The 15,336-nt window shown below is 45.1% G+C and overlaps 1 protein-coding gene across 18 annotated transcripts in view; it reads right to left on the bottom strand.

The window, feature by feature from the left end:
• ZNF384 (zinc finger protein 384) overlaps positions 1–15,336 on the bottom strand; it is a 29,572-nt gene that overhangs the window by 3,596 nt on the left and 10,640 nt on the right. For 6 of the 18 annotated variants that reach the window (XM_060190155.1, XM_060190164.1, XM_060190163.1 and 3 more), the window contains 8 exons: positions 11,093–11,163; positions 9,381–9,618; positions 9,098–9,145; positions 8,551–8,887; positions 7,606–7,698; positions 3,668–3,892; positions 2,666–2,848; positions 1,121–1,199 (listed from right to left, as the gene is read on the bottom strand). In XM_060190155.1, coding sequence (XP_060046138.1) covers positions 1,121–1,199; positions 2,666–2,848; positions 3,668–3,892; positions 7,606–7,698; positions 8,551–8,887; positions 9,098–9,145; positions 9,381–9,618; positions 11,093–11,158 — 1,269 coding nt within the window. In that variant the 5' untranslated portion in view covers positions 11,159–11,163. Of the gene's footprint in view, positions 1–1,120; positions 1,200–2,665; positions 2,849–3,667; positions 3,893–7,605; positions 7,699–8,550; positions 8,888–9,097; positions 9,146–9,380; positions 9,619–11,092; positions 11,164–13,296; positions 13,411–15,336 lie in introns of all 18 variants that reach the window. The other 12 variants (XM_060190171.1, XM_060190167.1, XM_060190168.1 and 9 more) reach the window with 9 other exon arrangements.

Raw genomic sequence — 15,336 nt, 5'->3', positions numbered from 1 at the left:
GATTCGCTTCACAAGCGGTGAAGCAGGTCTGTAGGTGTTTATCTTTCTCTCCCCGTTTTCCCATCCTCTCTTGATTTCTGTCCTATCCAACAATGACAATAACAACAACAATAATAATAACCACAACAAAAGGGGGAAAATCAAGTCTCCAGGAGCAGTGGAATCGTGGTGCAGGCACCGAGCCCCAGCAATGACCATGGAGACAAAAAAAAAAAAAAAGGAAAATACTTTTAAAAATGATTCATATTAACATGGTTTTGCTATTTTTAAATTATCTTTATTTACTGAATAGAGACAGCCAGAAATTGAGAGAGAAAGGTGACAGAAAGGGAAAGACACAACTGCCAACACTGCTTCACCACTTGCAAAGCCTTACCCCTGCAGAAGGGGACCAGGGGCTCAAACCCAGGCCTTTGCACATAGTAATATGTGTCCTCAACCAGGTGTGCCACCACCTGGTCCCAGTTGTTTTTTTTTTTTAAGTATTTATTTATTCATGAGAAAGACAGGTGGAGAGAAAGAACCAGACATCACTCTGGTACATGTGCTGCCAGGGATTGAACTCGGGACCTCATGATTGAGAATCCAATGCTTTATCCACTGCGCCACCTCCCGGACCACACCAGTTCTGTTATTTTAACACACATGATTAAATCAATTTTCAAAAAAACTTCAGCTCTACAATGCCAATACAGACAGGTGTTACCTCTAATGCCAAAAATTCTTTGGGCTTCCCAATAATTGTTAAGAGTACAAAGTAGGAGTCAGGCAGTAGCACAGCAGGTTAAGTGCAAGTGGAGCAAAGTGCAAGACCTGGCATAAGGGTCCTGGTTAGAGCCCCCAGCTCCCCACCTGCAGGGGAGTCGCTTCACAGGGGTGAAGCAGGTCTGCAGGTATCTTAGTTTTCTCTCCCCCCTCTCTGTCCTATCCAGCAATGATATCAATAACTACAATAATAATACAAGGGCAACAAAAGGGAATATTTTTAAAAACCAATGTGCTTATTAAAAAAAAAAGTGCAAAGTGACCCTGAAAAAGTATGAGAGCTGCTGTACTAGTCAAATGGCATGCTGACCCTGTATCTCAGAGGTGAGGCCTTGTGTGGGGGTAGGACACTTACCTGCAGATTGGAAAGCTGTGTGAAGGCTTTCTCACAGCCTGGATGCGCACATTTGTATGGCCTGTCCCCGGTGTGGATTCTGCATAAGAAAAGAAAAGAAAAAAGGATGTCAGCAAGGCCACTCAGGGATGGATTCTTGGCAAACCTCCTCAAGGCCATGCCTGCCTCCCAAGCAGTGGTCTTCAGGAGAAGGCAGCCTGAGTTCCACTCTGATGTGGAGCAGGCCCTACTGTCTGACTCATGCTCACTGCCGGTCAGACGGGAAAGGCAGTTCAAATTTTGCCATTCAAGTCTACTGCTACACAAACTGCCCCTAGTGGGTGGTTCAGGAACATCAAGATAAACATATGGTAAGAGAGAAAGGGGTGGGGGGTTGGGGGGGGGGGAGGAGAACAACCACACACAGAAAACAGGTTTTTTTTGGTTTTTACCCACCCAATAGCCAGAAACTATTCCCATTAGACTTGAGTACCACTCCCAGAAAATCCTAGGGTCAAAGGAAAGCAGAAATTCATGCTAACTATGAAGAGTAGCAATGATATACTCATGGAAACTCTTTGGGGCTTTTCCTAGTTCAACCAGATTGGCAGGAAATGCTTAATTTAGCATCTACTTGACCTCTTCCCCAAATACTATAAGGCCTTCTGCTAATAGGCACCAACGACTGAGGGTGTGTGGACACTTGCTCCTTATCAATCAAGGACTTCAGAACCATCTTTGTGAACAAGTGCTTCTCTGGATTTCTGGTAAAACCTCAAACCCATCACAAGTCATGTCTCTTCCCACAGGGGAAGCCTGGTGCTGCCTCTTCACAAAGCAAGATCTCTTGACTACTTTTAAGGAGGATCACAACATCCACAAGAAGCCAGGTGAGAGGAATAATAGCTGGTGAGTCTGGACTCCAGTTCAACTTCAGACACCACTGAAGGTAATCATCGGTTCTTCAGGCTGGCAGGTGCACTTCCTCCAATCACTCCAGATTCTCAGGATTCATATCAGACATTCTTATAAAGGGTCAGCCTTTTCATTTTCTACTTGCCAGTTCTTTGTGAATATTCAGGACACTTTTTTTTTTTTAATATTCCACGCATTCCAAGAAGTCATGCTTGTTGCTCTAAGTGACACTGGACTGGTACCCAGCCAAGCTCTCTTAGTCATTCATAATGGGTGCCATAAGAGCTAGACGTATGGTCTTCTGATCTTCACCACCACGGAGAAAAATCTTGCAAGATGTATATGTGGGTGTTCTCAGGGAAGGCAATGAAGAAAAGTATAGTTGCTCTGTTCCAGATGTATTTTCTTCTCCTGAGGATCCAGGAATATCACAGTCATTGCATCTCTCCCAATGCAGTTTTAGCTCCAGACTTTCTTGAGCATCCACTCATATTTCCAATGCTGTTGCTTCTTCTTTCTCCTGAAGCCAGTCCTTCTCTCCTCCAGCCAGGTCTCTCCCCCGCCCCCCGCATGCGGGTTGTTGTGTGTCCAGGGCGGGGGTGGGGAGGGCATGCCAGCGGGGCAGGGCAGTAGCCCGCCACTCTCCCTTACCGTGTGTGCTGCTGGAGGTGGGAGAGCTGGCGGAAGGCCTTCTGGCAGTAGGAACAGTTGTAGGGCTTGGCCCCCGAGTGGATACGGAGGTGCTGAGCCAGGTAGGAGGTGTTGGCGAAGGTCTTGGAGCAGTGCGGGCACTTGTGGGGCTTGATGGTCTCCGTGTGCATCTTGGAGTGGATCCTGCCGGAGAGGAGAGGAGGGAAGGGGGGAGGAGGAAGCAGTTCGATACCAGGGGCTCAGCTCTCTGCTGGGTGAAATTATGTTGCTTGACGGATGAGAGCACCCCCTCCTCCCTCCTCCCAAACACACTCCGGCCTGGAGAGGCTAATGAAGAGGACACCCACATCTAGGTTGCTGCTGATCGTAAGTCGGTGGCTAGAATGGCAGTGAGATGATGAAGAGCTGCAACCCATGGCTCCTGGTGACCTTAAGAGTATTCAGTCTCATCAACCCGCTGCTTTTTGTCTAAAGTTACACACTCACCACAAGTACCCTGCTTCCAAACAGTAATTTGAACAAAGACAATACCGCCTGTCCCCATGGACCTGTAGTTGAATGTACACCTTGGCTCTGAACTGAAGCATATAGTAAAAGCAGGGCCTGCTCTGTAGAAGATTTCCAAACACAGACACAGAAAAGAGACCACAAAAATTGTTCCAGACTTTGGGATTCAAGACCATAATTTTCCAGGACCCCCCATACCCATCCCCCATCGGCTGGAAATGTAATCCCCCTCCCCAAACAGAAATAGAAGAGGATTGAAGCTCCTAAAGGGCAACGTTAAAAAGGAGTGGGGAGAAGGAAGGAAGGAAGGAAGGAAGGAAGGAAGGAAGGAAGGAAGGAAGGGAGGAAAAAAGAAAGAACGGAAAGAAAGAAAGAAAGAAAGAAAGAAAGGAAGGAAGGAAGAAAACACATGGAGAAAAGAGTAGGTGCAGGCACGTGGCCCTAGGGTGAGGTGTTCACAGCCAGACAGTGGAGTGAAACTGAGAGCAGCCTTACCGGGTGTGCTGCTGGAGGTGAGAAAGCTGGCGGAAGGATTTCTCACAGAAGTTACAACTGTAGGGTTTGGCCCCTGAATGGATTCGGATGTGCTGGGCCAGGTAGGAGCTGTTGGCGAAGGTCTTGGAACAATGCGGGCACTTGTGGGGCTTGGTCTCGGTGTGTGACTTGGAGTGGATCTGCATCTCCGACTTGGAGTAGAATGTCAGGGAGCACATCCGGCACCTGGGCCAAGTGAGGGCAGTGGTCAGAACCCTTCCCACAAAGAGGGCGTTGCTAATACCCCCCTTCACAGACAAAGAAACAGCTATCTGACCTCTCTGCTATTCTAACATGATGAGACCCTTGGAGGAAGAGTCTCTGCTCATATTTGCAGCCTCCGCTGGAGCACATTAGAAATACTCAATACATGTTTGCTGAATGATTAGATTCTCTAAGTGTATAGGACAACAAGAAATCAACGAGGCAAGAGAAGAAAGTCTTATTATTCTGGGTTCTGGCCTGACGTGGATTTATTTCATTGAGCCAGGAGTAACTCCTGTTTCAAACTTTTGAAGAACTCCCTTCTCCAATTTCCCATATACAAAAGATATCCCTGAGGTGTTCCTTGAAGACAAACCAGCTAGAATCCCAGAATGACACCCCTTCTGTTTCCTCAGATAACTGTTTTTCTTCTCTAACAGTGACCCCTAGAGGGGGTGGGAAGCATCAGAATTGCTAGGAGCAGGTTTTCCAGATCATTCATGTCTGATCAACCACCTTCACCTTCCAGCCCCATGGCAATCAAATAAGAATCACCTTTTCAATGAGTCAAGATCATTGCTAGGAGTGGGTTGTTTCCCTCAAATATTCAGGATTCACATACACACAAAAAAACAAAAAAAAAAAAAAAAAAAGGGAAAAAAAAAAAAACCACTGAAATCCTCCTCTCATGATAGGGGTTTCCCTCTTTTCTAGCAGAATCAGTTCTGACACTTTGGACTGATATCAAGAACATATAGACATACTTTCATTCATGACCTGAACCAGTAATCCTTTTTCTGCTACGACACTGTCCAACATCATCAAAGAAGAAAGCCTCTGAGGAATTTAAGCCATGGCTAGGTAAACTTTACTGGGTAAAACTTCTATATGAGTGGAACCCTATCATTTTTCAGAACGGCACAGAATAGAGGCGTATAGAAACGGTTTCAGTCTAGAAGCCAGGCAATGAGACAAGTCCCACTCTCTGGATCTCACCCAACTATGGCCAGAAGAGGGAGATTGCAGACGGAGCAGGGTAATGAGGCCTACTTTGTTTCTGATCCCAGAAGAATGTTTAGAGGCTGAGATCAAGACTAAAAAGAACTCTGAGCTCATCTCAGATACCTTTTGCTGTTAGGGGTTGTAATCTATCAGTACTCCTAATAAAATTCCAAGCATTAAGGTCAAGTTCTAGTGCCCTAATGATCTGATAATGCTGAAAGAAATCTAACGACTTGAGTTTATTATTACATGGCTGCTGAAATGGGCTGCCCAATCACCATATGGGAGACGAAGACGCTCTATTTCTACTTAGAATGGCCCAAAGGATCTAATCAGTGGAAGTCTGGTTACTTGAGTTTTGCTAGGGTTCAGTGACAGAACCCTAGACCTCAATTTTCTGGCCTGTAAAATGGAGATGAATATTTGCTCCTCAATAACCATCAAACATCCAAAACAGACAATGGTAAAACCAATAAAACTACATTAATTTCAACAGTGTTAATGGATGAGTTGAAGCCACTATGTATTTCAATAAGTCTTTAAGAAAGCGAACACTGTGTCACTTAGAAGAGGTGTATTAAAGTTACAAAATATTTTTTCATGGATGCTAAAATTTCTCAGACAGGAAGAATAATATTTCATTTTAATTTAAAGAATTTCATTAATTTGTATCTGAGAATGTGAAACACACAGCCGCAGCCTAGGTTTGAAAAAAAAATAAATCAGGAGTCGGGCAGTAGCGCAGCAGGTTAAGCACACATGGCGCAAAGCACAAGGACCGGTGGAAGGATCCTGGTTCGAGCCCCAGGGGAGTCAGTTCACAGGGGGTGAAGCAGGTCTGCAGGTGTCTTTCTCTCCTCCTCTCTGTCTTCCCCTCCTCTTTCCATTCCTTTCTGTCCTATCCAGCAACAACGATTTAACTACAACAATAAAAAACAAGGGCAACACAAAAGGGAATAAATAAATCTAGTTTGCAACTACAAAAGAATCTGAACAGCTTACTAATTCAATGATTAGGCACTAGCAACATAAAAGAGCCACTCCCAAAGGCACTAGGTGTAACACTGATGCTAACATTTCCCCCATTTGTTTTGTTTAAAAATGCCAAGCTCTGGGCTTAAATATATCATTTCTACTCATCCCAACAACCTGGCAAGTCTTATTTCTGTTGTACAGAAAGGGCTACAAAAGCTCAAAAAAGTCAAGTAATTTGCCAGTGGGCAAGCAATTATTCACCACACAGCCATGATCTGAACCCAATTTAAGATTCTTCACGCTAGAGGTACTCAAGCAGAGGCTGGACAATCCTCTACCATGAAGGTTTAAGAGACTAAAGTCAAAAGACTTGGTTTAGACCATTAAAGTATATACAACTCTGAAATTCTATGAAGCCAAATAAAAGAATACAAGCCCTCTAATGCAAGATGTTGAGTGTTTAGAAGAAATCTGACTCAAGAGATGTGGGCAGCGAGGAGAGAATAGAAAAACTACCATGCCACCCCCCACACACACACACAGGGTCAATGGGTAAACACCCAACCAAAGAACAGCGCACACACACTCACACACCCAGGTCTTGCTTATAGTAACCATTTTTTTCCCCAAGAAGATAAAATTTTTTTCCAAACTCTGATTTTAACTCAAAGCATTTCTACAAGAAAGCCACCATCAGTCTTCCCATTTTACAAATGAGAACAAAGAGCTAAAAAACAAGTGGACTAGCCCAAAATAACAGAACCCAAATTTCCCCAACATCCAGTCAAATGCCACTGACCACAGGAATGGATGGATATAGATGACCCATTCATGGGTAAAAATACAGATTCCCTGTGATTAAAGAGATTTCCATTAGAAATCTGAGTTTCTAAATTCCATTAACCTAGGGTATATATAACTGGTCCCTCTGAAATTTCAGAGTTCTCTTTAGTCTCGGGCATGGGGTTCTGTCAAGAACATATAAACAGTGACATTATGGAAAACCCTCAGGGCTCCCCTGCAATGTACATTCACCCTGGGTAGGTCTACAGGAAGATGGTCCTAATAGGGGTTCTCAAAACGAAACTGAGCAGGGGTCAGAAGACACTGGTCATCAGAGAGGTTCCATAGGGTAACAGTCAGAGAATCCTCCCACTACCCCATAATACATTTTATTTAGGTGTAGCTCCATGCCACCATGACCTCACTTTAAGCAGATACACAAGAATCCAAGAATCCTATAGATAGATTTAAAAGGGATTTTCATTTTATGAAATGACATATAAAATAATGCCTTTAAATGAATTAAACTTGTCAGATACCTTCATAATATAATATGAGGTAAAACATTTTTTCTGGGAACACTTTTATAGTATAAAGTGGGGGTAAACCTATAATAATAAACCAGCAATGAACTTTAGATTATGAGCTATGATTCTGTCGTGCTCAGTGCTTCCTGTGTAGCCAACACTCCCCCTCACTTTCACTTGCAAAGCAGGATTTAAATGTTCTGTGGTTGTGGCTACTCTACTGAGTAGAAGTTTATGTACCAAATAAAAATAAACATTAAATGATAACTATCTTCTATCTCTTCTGAAATGTCTATCAGTTCAAACTGTATCTGATCTAAACCCCCAACAAATGGGAGGCATAAACAGAAATTTCCCCATTTTACAGATGAGGAAACTGAGGCCCAGAGAGGGGGGGAAAGGACTTGCCCAGGGTCACACAGCAAGTTCGTGGTGGAGCCGGGAACTGAATCCATGAGCCCAAGGCTCTGTCCATTTCCTGTGCCGCAGTTCCCTTCGCTCCTAAAATGGGAACAACATTGCCCATCTCGGTACACTAAGGACAGACCCCATCTCCCAGCCATGCACATCTGCCCCTGTCTGCATCACAGCTGTGACTGTGGTGAGCCCATACTCCACTGGGATCAAACTCCCCAAACCCACTAGGGCCCTTCATGGTTTTCAAGATTAAAAGATAGCCAACTTTTAAAGGACAGGGAGATTACTTATGTGATCATTTTAAATATAATACCACATGCAAATATGCATATAATGCTTGCTGACAATGGACAAAGTGGAAGAAACAGAGAATTCAAAATGACTCCCATGAATTAGAAAGTGAACAAATAGCTATTTTATAAGCATATACTCCAAGGAGGGGGATGGGGAGGCACCTTGTTCCTCCCACCTTTTTACATAGACTCCTCCCAACACCCGAACCATGCAGGAGGGTCAGGCAGGTTCAGCACTCAAACATGGCCCAAGAACAGGTGGATGGTGCCTAGGTTAAAGTTAAGGGCTCGCCGGAAAGGCTTCTTGGAAAATAGGAATGGAAAGTGTACAGAGCGAAAAGGAGCTGGAGACGTTCCCAACCCAGTCTCTAGCCTTATTACAAGCAAGAAACTCCATTGTGTCTCTCAAAACAAGGCAATGTTGATTCCCAAAAAGAAGGGGTGAGATGGGTCTGCATCCCAGGGGAGGAGGCATCAGAAGTGCTACAAGCTCAACCTTTGCCGCACCCCCCACCCCACAATGGAACACCTGACATGCAAGCGGATCTGAGGCTGTCGGAGTGTAGAGCCTGACAGAGTGGGGGTGGGGGGAAGCTGAGAGTGCTCCACCACCCCCTCCAGCCTCTGGCTCTGGGGTCCTTACCTATAGGTCTTGCTCTCTTTCGGATGGTCATCATCATCTTCTGGGGAGAGGACATAAGGGTCACTCATCTCAGGCAGCCCTGACTCTAGCATCCGCTTCTTCTTCCGGCCTCGGGGGGCTTTAGGAGCCACACTGCCGCCTCCACCACCTCCGCCGCCGCCACCTTCCTCCGTAAGGGTTGATGCTACCTTCTTGGAGAGATCAGGGACCACCTGCAGGGCTTGTGAGCCAGGGGGAAGAGCTGAGACAATCATGGGAGCCGAGATGGGGAAGGTCTGAGCTGATGAGGCTGTGGTCACAAGGGAGCCTGAGGGGGACGTGATTACCAAGCCTGGACCTAAGGTTGGGAAAAAGAGGAGATAGTGTTATAGTGCCCGGTCCCAGCCCTCATCCTATTTAACTATCCCCCAGATCACTGTTTAATGAACCCCCTCACCATCCCCACCACCCCCCCAGCCCAGAGTATAGGAAACCCAGAAACCATGTAGGGGGAAAAAAAATTCTAACCCCTTTCCCCACCCCACCCCCAGTTAACAGTGAGATTTACCCCTTGATTGACTCCCTTCTCTTCTCCACCTCTGAGAACAGGAGACTCCTTGATTCAGAGAAGGAAAGAATGTCACCTCCTCAAAGGCAGGGACCGCATCTTCTACTTCTTTGTATCCCCCACAATGCCTAGCGCATTGCTAGGCACACAGTAGACACTTAACAAAAACCTGATTGAGTAATCAAACACACATCCCACTCCCCATGTCTTCGAAGCCCTCCAGCCTGGGGTACTGATCATGGGAGATCAACACCTCAGATTGGAGAAGAGCAGAGTTGCTCACCCGTGGTCATCAGTCCTGTAGATGGCACAGGAACCACCGTGATATTCTGGGTAACGGAGGCCTGGCTATGTGGGGTCAGTTGTTCTGACTTGGACTCGGCTTCCATACTGATGCCTGAGGGCAGGGACACTGAGGCAGGTACTGTCAGCAGGGTGGGGTAGTGAGGTGGAGCCAGCCCACAGCCCTTCTCCGGCAACAGCTGGTCCTTCATCTTGTTGATAAACATTGTATTTTCAATCTAGAAGAAAAGGAAGGGCAGGAGTGTGGCCTCATGGGGACAGACTCCGACTTTGTTCCTAGATCTTTGCAATATCCTCCTTGGACACTGAGGTGTTGCTACAGTTGGTTAAAAAAGACACACCTCAGGGCCAGGTGGTGGTGCACTTGGTTGAGCGCTCATGTTACAATGCACAAGGACCCAGGTTCGAGCCCCCAGTCCTCACTTGCAGGGGGAAAGCTTCACAAGTGGTGAAGCAGGGCTGCAGGAGTCTCTCTGTCTCTCACTCTCTCTATCCCTCCCTTCCCTCTCAATTTCTGACTGTCTCTATCCAACAAATAAATAAAGATAATAAATAAAAATTAAAAATTAAAAAATAGACACACCTCAGGAGTCGGGCTACTGCCAGTGGGTTAAGCGCACAAGGCACGAAGCGCAAGGACCAGCATAAGGACCCAGGTTTGAGCCCCCGGCTCCCCGCCTACAGGCAATGAAGCAGGTCTGTAGGTGTCTCTCTTTCTCTCCCCGTCTTCCTCTCCTCTCTCCATTTCTCTCTGTCCTAGCCAACAATGACATCAATAACAACAAAATAACTAGCACAACAATAAAAAAACAAGGGCAACAAAAAGGGGAATATATATATATATGTATATATGTATATGTATATATATATATATATATATATATTTTTTTTTTTTTAAAAAGACACACCTCAGAGCTATTTGGAGCTCAGTGCCTGACCACTGCAATAAAGTAAATGTTACACTAAATTGAGTTATATGTATTTTTGGGTTTCCCAGTGCATACAAATGTTATGTTTATTACATACTGTAGCTGGCTAAGTGTGTAGTAGCACTGAGTCTAAAACCAATATATACATCTTCATTAAAATGTATGCTATGGGGCTGGGCAGTGGTGCACCAGGTTAAGTGCACATAGTACCAAGTGCAAGGACCTGTGCAAGGATCCCAATTCAAGTTCCTTGCTCCCTACCTGCAGGGGGGTTGTTTCACAAGTGGTGAAGCAGGTCTGTAGGTGTCTATCTTTCTCTCCTCCTACCTTCCCCTCTTCTCTCAATTTTCTTCTGTCCAATCCAATAAAAACGGGGGGTGGGGGGGAATGGCCACCAGGAGTAGTGAATTCATAGTGCAGACACGGAACCCCAGAAATAACCGTGAAAGCAAAACAAAAAACAAACAAAAACTCTGGTGCTTAGAAAATGCTGTCACCTGAGCCTCTTATGAGCTGTGGTCTTTGTGCTGATGGAAGGTCTTGTGTGTAAAAAAAAAAAAAAAAAAACTCAGTACATGCTGCGATATACAGTAAAATGGGGTGTTCCTGTGTCTTTGTGCTCCACACAGAAGCCCTGCATAATTCTCAGTGATGGAAGAGCTCAAATAGTCTGTATTGTTTCAGTTCTGCAGTAAGTGACTGAACACACTGCTCCAATAAAAAGAGGACATGATCGAGTCAGAAGCAAAAAGACACCACCTACCTGTCCTGAGACCGTGGGGATGGAAGGCCAGAAGTACGGGTTAGAATTGAAGTGAGATTCTTCCATTCTACCTGAAGAAAGAAAGAGCAGAGCACACTCAGGAATGACTCCTACCAAAGTCAGCAACAGAGCAACAGTGATGTGAGGGGCTCCAACTCTCTTCTTAGGCACCTGTTCACGTGGCTTGAAATCAGCAGTCAAGACCTAACAGTCTATCTCATTAATCTCCTCCTTTAAAATTTACATCCAAACAGTAATTATTTTCTGCCACCAGGGTTATTGTTGGGGCTCAGAGCCTATATGACTTCATCACTATGGGTAGCAATTTCCCCCTCTACATAGTTAGACAGTATGAAAATTGGGCAAGAAAGGACAGACATCATAGCACTGCTCATAAAGCTTCATCCCAAACATGCTCTCATTTTGTGGCCCAGGGCTCAAACTCAGGTTCTTCCTTTTTTCTTTTTCTTATTAGTAAAGCACTGCTCACCTCTGGCTTATGGTGGTTATGGTTGTGCTGGGGATTGAACCTGGGACCTTAAACAGCATAACATGCGGACTCCTGAGCCCTTTCATCCACCATCAGAAAGAAAGAACAACCCTGCTTCCCAACAGCAGGGGGGACACTAGCAGTGAAGCAGGTCTGCAGGTGCCTGTTTCTCTCTCTCTCTCTCTCTCTCTCTCTTTAACTCCCCCTCCCCACTTTCTATTAGAACAGAGAAACTAGTGTGTGGGGGGGAGTAGGGAGGGAAAGACAAAGATAGACACCAGCTTCACAGCTTGTGAAGCATCCTCCCTACAGATGGAGAGCAGGGGCTCGAATCCAGGTCCTTGTGCTTCGTAATACATGCACTGAACTGGGTGCAACACTGATTGGCCTCTATCTTCCCTTCTTAATTTCTCTCTGTCCAATCAAATAAAATGGGAAAGGGAAAAAAAAAGCCACTGGTAGTATTCCTACTGCAGAAACCGAGCCCCATAGCAATAGCCCTAATGGCAGGGGGAAAAAAGGAAAGGGAAGTGTTCACCAGAAGTGGTGGAATCATATAGGGGTAGAGTCAAGCAAATACTGATGGGGTGGGGGAGGATTTTATTTATTTATTTTAATTACTATTATTATCTTTACTTTTATTGGATAGAGACAGTCAGAAATCTAGAGGGAAGGGGGTGATAGGGAGAGACAGAGAGACACATGCAACATTGCTTCACCACTCGCAAAGCTTTCCCCCTGCAGGTGGGGACTGGGGCTTGAACCCAGGTCCCTGTGCATTGTCACATGTGCGCTCAACTAGGTGCGCCACCACCCCGGCCCTATTTTATTTTATTTACTCATTTTTGCCTCCAGGGTTATTATGGAGGCTAAGCACATATACTACGAATCCACTGCTCCTGGAGGCCATTTTTTCCCCATTTTGTTGCTCTTGTTGTTATTGCTGCTGCTGCTGTTGTTGGATAAGACAGAGAGAAATCAGCAGAGGGGAAGAAAGGTGGGAGAGAAAGATAGACACCCACAGACCTGCTTCACCACTTATGAAGTAACCCCCCGCTACAGGTGGGGTGCCAGGGGCTTGAACCGGGTTGCGTGTGCGCTTAACCCACTGCGCTACTGCCTGGTCCCAAAACTTTTTACTTTTAAGTTCTGACTTATACTGGTGCTGGGGATTGAACCTTGGAGCTCAGAGTCTCAGTCATGAGTTAGTTAGTCTTGCATGATCATTATGCTATCTCCCAGCTCCAAGAGGGGAAGCTTCACATGGGGTGGAGGGATGTTAAGAGTACCCCTTGAGAACATGTGACACTAGGGATCCAACAAGCAACCTTAAGAATACAAGACCAGTGTTGTGCCAGTTGAGCTGTCTCCCCCACCACCCAGAGTTAGTACTAAACTCTTAATGGGAAGAGACTATCCCAGTTAAGATGCTTGTAAAGGAATTTATACACATCTTATTTTCCCAGAGAGTGTTTCCCATACCCCAAAGATTTCTTTGCTGATAGAGAAGGGCTGTGCCCAAGGCCACACACAGCAAATCACTAACTGCATGCAAACAGTCAGGGTACCCATCACTGTTCCTCTTCTCCTAAACCCTTCAAATTCATCCTCCGGAAATAAAAATATGAACAGTTCCAACTGGGCCTATCTATAGTTCTGTGCAGTTTGAAAAGGCTCTAGACCCAGGAGGTACTTCACCTGGTAGATACCTTACCATGTTTGAGAACCTGGGTTCAAGCCCAGCAACACATGGGAGCACCACGGCACCAGAGGAAGCTCCATACTGGGTGGAGTGGTGCTGTAGTATCTCTCCCTCTCTCTTCCCTATCTGAAAAAAAGAGTGAAAAAGTTGGTCCTGGAGTGGTGGTACCATGAGTGATGCCTGGAGGAGAGGGAAAAACAACAACAAAACTCTAGACCAGAACACAATGACCAAAGGAATTCGCAGCTCAGGAGGCAGTGCAGTGGATAAAGTGATGGGCATGAGTCATGGATTCAGACTCTGGCATCACGTATGCCAGAGTGGTGCACTGGTTCATTTCACTTTCAGTAGTAAATATGAAAATGAAAGCTCAAGCTTGATGTCCCGAACTTAATCCCTAACATCGCATGTGCCAGAGTGATGCTCTGGTGTTCTCTCACTCATGAGTCAGTAAAATTTTTAAAAGAAAAATTAAATCAGCAGGGAGCAGAGTTGAGGTATTTTGATACCAGATGCAACCTGGAGACCATACCCCACAGGTTCCACCAAAGATCCATAAATGTCTGTGAGATGCCATGGATATACCTACATTGCAATGAACAGTAGGAATCTAGGAGCTCTGTTTTCTGAAGGGCTCTATCACCAGCACTAGCTGCACCAGCAGTCCAGACTTTTACCTTAAGGAGTCATAACAGGAACCATGGAGAACCAGGACACATTTATCAGGGTGTCAGAAAGTCATGACATAATTTTTCTATGCAAAAATGTGTGGTAACTTTTTCCAACAACCCAACAGTTAGTACCTGGTTCCTGCTTTGTATCTATCAAACATGGTGTTTTTAAGAGTTCAAGTTCAGGAGTCGGGCATTAAGAGCACATGGCACAAAGCGCAAGGACTGGTGTAAGGATCCCAGTTTGAGCCCCCTGGATCCCCACTTGCAGGGGAATCGCTTCACAGGCAGTGAAGCAGGTCTGTCTTTCCCTCCTCTCTCCATTTCTCTCTGTCTTTTCCAACAATGACAAAACAATAATAACTAAAATAAAGCAACAAGGGCAACAAAAGTAAATAAATATATATTTAAAAAAAAAAGTTCAAGTTCTCCATATGTAAGAGTGAGGAGGAAGAACCCACTGACAGATGTCTGGATAAAGAAGTTATGAGGGAGCCGGGTGGTAGTGCAGCAGGTCAAGCTCACTTGGCAAAGCGCAAGGACCAGTGTAAGGATCCTGGTTTTAGACACCAGCTCCGAGCATCTGTAGGGGAGTCACTTCACCAGTGGTGAAGCCGGTCTGCAGGTGTCTTTGTCTCCCTGTCTTCCCCTCCTCTCTCCATTTCTCTCTGTCTTATCTAACGACATCATCAATTACAACAACAATAATAACTACAACAATAATTAAAAAGGGGGGGGCAACAAAAGGGAAAATAAATAAATAAATGGTACTGGAACATGAATAGACACACTGACCAGTGGAATAGAATTGAGAGCCCAGAAGTGAGCCCCCACACCTATGGATATCTGATCTTTGACAAAGGGGCCCAGACTATTCAATGGGGAAAGCAGAGTCTCTTCAACAAATGGTGTTGGAAACAATGGGTTGAAACATGCAGAAGAATGAAACTGAACCACTGTATTTCACCAAATACAAATATAAATTCCAAGTGGATCAAGGACTTGGATGTTAGACCAAACTATCAGATACTTAGAGGGAAATATTGGCAGAATTCTTTTCCGCATAAATTTTAAAGACATCTTCAATGAAATGAATCCAATTACAAAGAAGACTAAGACAATCATAAACCTATGGGACTACATCAAATTAAAAAGCTCTGCACATCTAAAGAAACTACTGCCCAAACCAAGAGATCCCTCACAGAATGGGAGAAGATCTTTACATACCATACCTCAGACAAGAGTTTAATAACTAACATATGTAAAGAGCTTGCCAAACTCAACAACAAGACAACAAATAACCCCATCCAAAAATGGGGGGAGGACGTGGACAGAATATTCACCACAGAAGAGATCCAGAAGGCCGAGAAACACATGAAAA

The sequence above is a fragment of the Erinaceus europaeus genome, chromosome 4 (assembly GCF_950295315.1).
Source record: "Erinaceus europaeus chromosome 4, mEriEur2.1, whole genome shotgun sequence".
Lineage (NCBI taxonomy): Eukaryota > Metazoa > Chordata > Mammalia > Eulipotyphla > Erinaceidae > Erinaceus > Erinaceus europaeus.
This window is presented reverse-complemented; position numbering and strand designations above follow the sequence as displayed.